The 7,500-nt window shown below is 43.4% G+C and overlaps 1 protein-coding gene across 1 annotated transcript in view; it reads left to right on the top strand.

Annotated features, from left to right (window-relative positions):
• The window catches only part of LOC123518557, a 17,769-nt gene extending 13,104 nt beyond the window's left edge, over positions 1 to 4,665 (top strand). Inside the window, exon 2 of the mRNA XM_045279407.1 lies at positions 2,465 to 4,665. Within this exon, the coding sequence (XP_045135342.1) occupies positions 2,465 to 4,594 (2,130 nt within the window). The 3' untranslated portion in view covers positions 4,595 to 4,665. The remainder of the gene's footprint in view (positions 1 to 2,464) is intronic.
• Positions 4,666 to 7,500: the final 2,835 nt, after the last annotated feature.

Raw genomic sequence — 7,500 nt, 5'->3', positions numbered from 1 at the left:
TTTACCTGTGTCATTAACCTGAACCTGAAATCTGATCACCTGTGTCGAGAAGTTTCTTACTTTATTGAGCAACAGCTGATGTTACATACTGGGTGACTGGTGCTCAACTGGTAAATCTGTCTGTCTGCCTGTCTGTCTGTCTGCCTATCTGTGTCTGCCTGTCTTTCTGGTTTTCTCTTATCTCTCTCTCTCTCTCTCTCTCTCTCTCTCTCTCTCTCTCTCTCTCTCTCTCTCTCTCTCTCTCTCTCTCTCTCTCTCTCTCTCTCTCTCTGTCTCACACACACACGCACACACACACACACACACACGCCAAGCACAAAAAACTGATATTGAGTAAGAGAGTGAGGGAGGAGGAGGAGGGGAGATGAAGAGGGAGAGGGAGAGGGAGAAGGAAGGTAGAGTGAGGGAGGGGAAGGGTGTGGTTCCTTGACCTCATCTCGCTCCACCCCCGCGCCTTCCACCTGCCCTTCCTCCACCTCATTTCTCCACCCATTCCCCATCCCCTCCTATCCCCTTCCCTTCCACCCATCCACCTAGACCCTCAGATCCACCTTTCCTTACTTATCCACGCCCTTCATACCTTGTCCGTCCACTTGCTTACCTGTCTTCCTCATAAATTCCACCTTACCTGTGTGTTCCACCTTCCACATTCTCTTTTTGTACAGGTAATCTTCTCCCCTTTCTCTTTCCCTCTATTTCACTGCACTCCACCCTTGGCTTACCTCCCTCATCTCTCCTCCACATCCTCCACCTTTTTCTCCCATTCACTCACTCCTACGTAAGTATGTGTGTCTGTGTGTCTGTGTCTCTCTCTCTCTTCTCACGTAATTGGCGACCTAAATCTCAAGGCATGACTCAGAATGTACATATTTGAGTGTGGTGAAATAGCCACTTATTCAATTTTTACTGTGTACATTAAAATTTTAGGATTTCAAGAGTGTCTCATTAATATACCGCTGTAGAGGGAGTGAGGGAGGGAGAGAGTGAGGGAGAGAGAGTGTGTGTGTGTGTTTATTACTTCATGTTTGGAAGTTTTGTTGCACGTGTTTGTTATTTGAGTGTTTGAAAAGTTGTTGTTTATTTGTGTGGAGGACTTGTTTAAAAATTATTTCATTGTTTTTTATCGGTTGGAGCTTATGTGAGATTTAAAAAGGGAGAGTTAATACATTTTTTCTTTCATCGGATGGTTTAAAAGTTCATCAGTTTAAAAAAAAAAAGGGTTTGGTTACACTGCACTTACTGTAATCTGAAAGGTATTTATGTTTGATTTAAAAATATTTAACATACTTTTATATTGATTTCAAGCAACCATTGTAGTTCAACCCTTTCACTTTAATATAGAACATCTTCTCTTAAGCATTTCCTTGAGTTTTTAGGAGTAAAATATATTCAATTTTTTATTTCATTTCTTATACTTCAAAAAGATTCCATACATCGTTCTTAGAGATCATTATTTCTTGTTGTAGTAGGAATTCTTTAACTATCATTAATCACTAACTACTGTATTCACTTCCTCTTCAGTTTTCTCTATATAAATATCAGACATCTTCCCAGAATTACAAAGTAGCATCATGTATTTCCTTTTCATCTACACCTACTTCTAATTAATACACATAACATACACAAAGCAGCTTTTTTAATCCCTCTTTTTAATAGTATTGGTGTTTCAAAATACCTCATATTCTATCCTTAGTGATGTAAACTCTTTTATATTAAATGTTCTTGAAGGCATCCCTACCTTGAGTTTTCTGTAGGATAAGACAATTTTTTTGACATTAGGAAGGGTCTATAGAGGTTAGAAGATTAATGGCCTCAGTCTTCACTATTTTAATCCCTACATGAGTTTCTGAAGTTGTATAAAACCAAACAGTAACCAGAATGAATAGGAAAATGCGTCGTGGTACTGAAGAGGAAAAGAACAAGTGTTGAGAAAGAAAACTAACACAAAAAACCTGATTCACTCTTCACTCTTCCAATATCCATCAACAACCTCAACCAGTGTGATTTTTACCTTGATTGATGGCACCGCTTCCTTTGCTTCCCCAACCCTCAATTTCTCACCTGGAGGACCTCGACGCACCTGGCAATCCCCACCTGCCTGTTTTACTTGCAAATATTTGTCCTTGAATGCAAATCACCACGTGGGAAAAAGAGAAAGCGAGGGAGAAAAGAAAGAGTGAGGGAGAGTGTGAAGGGAAGATTTATGAATTAAGTACTGTCAAGGTGTGTGTGTGTGTGTGTGTGTGTGTGTGTGTGTGTGTGTGTGTAAATTTTTCCCTTCAAGTGGCTGGAATGCAAATAACTGAATGAATAAAAGAGAGAGAGAGAGAGAGAGAGAGAGAGAGAGAGAGAGAGAGAGAGAGAGAGAGAGAGAGAGAGAGAGAGAGAGAGAGAGAGAGAGAATGAATGAATTAAAAGAGTCAAGCATATTTTTAATCCCTTCCCTTGTCTCCCCACCATCCAGGCTGCCATCACACTTCTGACAGCCTCTCTGCACCCCAGCCTTGCCTTCGCCCCGCCACTCACCCACCACACCCTGTCAACACCCCAAGGCACCCCAGATGGCCCTAAAAACCCTCTGACCAGACCATCAATCACCCTGGGCGCTCCTGTCATAGTCCCTGCATCCCGCGTCCCCAGCGTAGCCCTAAATAATGGCCCTGATGATAAACACACACCACGCACTAGACTTTCAACTCCAGGCCACAAAACATACACGACCAGCAGTAGAGTCGTGAAGGAGCACCAGGTGACCCCAGGTGAGGCTGTCCAAACCTTACCTGCCACCAGCCACACCCTTACCGCTGACCATGGCTCGCTACCGGCTCACCTGTCTACCTCTCACATGCATGACCTTGAAACTCACCAAAACAGGTCTCGCGCCCCTTCACTGGACCCTCAGGCCGTGCACACTCACTCAAGTACGCCGCCAAATGACCCCACCTGGATACGCTCTCCCCGTACCGCCCGTAGATCAAGGGGCGGGACACGGAGGCGCCTCACGTCCTCTCAGATCCCAGTGGACACCTCGAAACCCTTCAGTGTGGCGCCGCAGCCCGTGAAGGATACGCCCGAAGTGGCTCTTGCGAGGAGGAACTTCTTAAGGACCTATGAGAGGATTCGTGACTCCTTCCTGAACACTGGGTCCTTTTCCCACACCATAGGAAATGCACCTCCTTTTGGCTTCAATATCCACGCCTCACACGAAGCCTCACGCGAAGCCTCACGCGAAGCCTCAGACTCACATCCAAGACATCAAAAGGATGACGACGACGACCTCTACAGCCCGCCTGTCAGAACCCACGACCGCCAGAACGACCACCGCAGACGACCAAGCACCAGGAGCCAGGAGAAGAGTCACAAGAACCGCCAAGATCCACCAGGAAGGTCCCACGACTCACGAGAAGACCGGAGATCTCAGTACGACCCTCCAAGGCGACCCCACGACTCGCGCGAGGATTCTAGACCCCACTACGACCACCCAAGATCCCACGACTCCCACGAGGAACGCAGACCGCAATACGAATCTCCAGGCAGGTCGTACTCCTCACACGACGACCATAGACTCCAAAACGACCCACCAGTCAGGTGTAGTATCCCGCAGAACGACCCGGGGAGGCAGGATGGAAGTTATGACCACCATAATCACTCGCACCTCCTCTACGACCACCAGCACGACCCGCCAGAACTGCAGGAACTGTTTCGTAGTCTGAGCAGGCTGTACAGACTCTTCAAGACGTTCAAAATTAGCCATCCTGAAGCAGAGTCCAGCATTCACCAACAGTTACTGGAATTACCGTTTTTCCAGGATGTGTTCAGTCATCACCACGACCACCAGCACCTCGAGCACCATCATCACCACTCACACATGGACTACCCCGTCAACCATACACACCCTGACCAGTCCACTCTTATTGCTTCCTCTTATCATCCCTACAATGTGTTTCCAGACCCACTCCTGGAACCTCATTACTTTTTGCCTTCTATTTCTCCTGATTTGAATTTCGTCAGGAGTTTGGAACCTTCACTTCCTCCTGATCCTTTCGTCCAGTCCATCAAGCCTCTTTGGAAATCCAGAAACAGAGGAACGTGTTATGAAATTGTTCTTCTGGAAGCTGAACGTGATGATGATGATGAGGAGGAGGAGGAGGAAGAGGAGGAAGAAGAGGAGGAGGAGGAGGAAGTGATGTATAGGGAAGGTAATAATGACTCCTCCTCAGTGATATCAGCAGGAACTCCTCTTTCCTTCACCTACACGTCTCACGCCCTCGATTTTCCACCTTCCCTTTCCAATTCACCTTCCATTTCTGAATCATCTCGGCTCCAGCCACTTAAACCTCAGCGACACAAGATTACTGGAACCTCTTACTCTAAAACTAACGCTACCTTCCCGCCACCACACACCACCGCCACCACAAACACTACCACACCTGGCCACCACTTCGCCGTCCCTTCCGTCCTGCTGCGGAAGTACTACATCGCTCCTAACTCCTATGAAAGTGTGAGTGAGGAACGACCAGAGGGTGAAAGTAATAAAAAAGTGCCACTGCATTTTCGCGTGCCACAGTGGTCGTCTCTGCGCCCGGAGAGATAGAAAACGGGATGCGGGACAAGTCAAGCGCGTAGGTGTGACTTAAAGTAATGATGATATTAGATTAAAAAATGGAAAAAAAAGGGAAAAAAATGTTTACGTTGGTATTTCGTAACATGGAAAAGTGAAGGAGAGATTTTGTTATAGGTGTGTGTGTGTGTGTGTGTGTGTGTGTGTGTGTGTGTGTGTGTGTGTGTGTGTATGTGTGTCCTCGCATAGTGTCCATGATTATTTAGAGTAAGAGAGAGAGAGAGAGAGTGAGTGCATGTATCTAGAATTATTTGTGCTGTCTCTAAACCTGTTTATTTATGTATACCGAAGCAAACAATACAGCTTCTGCGTTGCCAAAATGTATCTTTAGTATTTTGTGTCTCTGGATATTTGCCTTTTGAATCGGATGGATCGTGTATCACTCATGAAATATTGCAATGATACTCTTTTATATTTTCTACTACATATATAACTTTAAATGGGAGTGACTAGATTATTATTATTATTAGAGAGAGAGAGAGAGAGAGAGAGAGAGAGAGCCATACAGTAGTGATATTAAGTTGCAGAGAAGTTAAGTTTTTTTTTTTTTTTGTGTGTGTAAATAAGATTGTCGTGTATAATTCTTGTATTGAAATCAGTAAAAAAAAGCAAAAAAAAAAATGGTTTGGTTTCATCCTATTATACACACACACACACACACACACACACACACACACACACACACACACACACACTTTTTTTTCATCTTGTATGTGGAATGAAGGTTAAAATGACAGGTGAAAGGTGTGAGTGTGTGTGTGTGTGTGTGTGTGTGTGTGTGTGTCGTAAGGGTCATAGAAAATGTTAAGTTGATGTGTTCGTTTTTATTGATTTTCTTCTTATTGTCAATCATCTGTTCTTTGTTATTATCATTATTATCATTATTATTATTATTATTATTATTATTATTATTATTATTATTATTATTATTATTATCATTATTATTACTATTATTATTGTTATCATTATTATTATTGATATTATTGTAGTAGTAGCAGTAATAGAAGAAGTAGTAGTAGTAGTAGTAGTAGTAGTAGCAGTAGTAATAGTTGTTGTTGTAGTAGCAGCATCTTTTATCAACGACAGCAACAACAACAACAACAGCAACAACAACAACAACAACAACAGTAGCAACAACAGCAACAATAACAAAAGCAAAAACATCATCATCATCATCAACAACAACAACAACAACAACAACAACAACAAAAACAAAAAACAACAAAAATAACAACAACAACAGCAGCAATATCATCAACAACAACAATAACAACAAAATGGTCAATGGAAACCTCTATACCCCATCTAACCAAACCCCCTGTACTCCCCACCCTTCCCCAACCCCCAACCAACCCTAGTGAATCCCAAGGACCGAGGCTTCACTAGACGCCTCACTGCTTCACTCACTGCTTCACGAACCACTTTGGCGAACCTGGAGAGCGATTAGCACAACGCCATCTTACCTGAGGCTTCCTAGACGATCTCCCCCACGACTCCTCCACGACCCCACCACGAATCCCCCACGATGCCTCCACGATGCCGCCACGATCCCTCCAACCGTGACGAGGTCGAGTTAGGTCGTCTGCCATCTCACGACCTGCCAGCGACTCGTTAAGGTACAGTGGTCTGGTCATTAACTTAAATTGGGTGAGATAAGTGAGAGAGAGAGAGAGAGAGAGAGAGAGAGAGAGAGAGAGAGAGAGAGAGAGAGAGAGAGATGTTATGTTGATTAATTTATTGCGTAAGAGAGAGAGAGAGAGAGTATTCCATTGCATGTGAAACGCTTATAATTTCACTCAATCCTACATTCCTACATTCAGATCCTTATGAATTATTTGTATCACTATATTGCATTTCATTTATACTCATGAAATCCTTATAACATCCATTAATTCCTTAAACACTCAATCCTTTCACCATCCCATTCTATAAACAGCCTTGGATTCCTTCTAATTTGAAAGAATCCTTTATTGTACACATTCAAATCCTTTAAATTATTTCTATTACTATTAAACTCCATTGCATTTATAGTCATGAAATCTTTATAATACCCCGTAATTTCTTAAATATTCCACTAATTTCTCTTAGCCTTGAAAACCTTGTAAGTATACAAAATCCTTTATTTATACTACCCAATCCTCTATTCATAGGTTTCAACTCGTAACACCACGCAGGATCCTTCAAAGCACCTATGGGAAGGTAAGACCACGCCCCCCTATCTGAACCTACCTGTATCCTTCACCTTCGCCCTTCGTGAGTCTATATAAGGGGAGTTTGATTCCTCTTACAAATCTTAGTCCTTTGTTTTTCGGTGCTGTATTGTGTAAGGTGAAATTTGGAGGGTAAACTTTGGTATTGCTGTGTGTGTGTGTGTGTGTGTGTGTCAGAGTTGGTGGTGGTTTTCACAGGACTCCGCTTCCTCTTATCTAAAGGTTATATCCGATGAGTGAATCTGTCTAAGTAGGACGTGAAGGTAAGGACTGTTTTGGAAAGGTGTGTGTTTGAGGGTGCTTGGAAGGTAGGGCGGAGGTGTGGGCTGTGTGTTCGTGGTTGGGGATATTTGGGGAAGAAGGAGAGATGGTTGATCTTCGTGTGTGTGTGTGTGTGTGTGTGTGTGTGTGTGTGTAGTGGTGGGTGTTGGTAGGGATGTCATGTACTGAGTGTGTGTGTGTGTGTGTGTGTGTGTGTGTGTGTGTGTGTGTGTGTGCGTGCGTGCGTGCGTGTTGGGTAAGAAATGAGAACACTTGAAAATTAAATATATACACGTTTCCTTTTTGCGTTAATATTACAAGTACGTAACTGCACTCGATTGCGTTGTAAGAAAAGAGAAAACATGCCAGTGAATAGCAAAACATCAAAGAGTAAACATTTCCATTATG

This window comes from Portunus trituberculatus, chromosome 6 (genome assembly GCF_017591435.1).
Source record: "Portunus trituberculatus isolate SZX2019 chromosome 6, ASM1759143v1, whole genome shotgun sequence".
NCBI lineage: Eukaryota > Metazoa > Arthropoda > Malacostraca > Decapoda > Portunidae > Portunus > Portunus trituberculatus.
The sequence above is the reverse complement of the archived record's forward strand: the minus strand, read 5'-3'. Positions and strand labels throughout refer to the sequence as shown.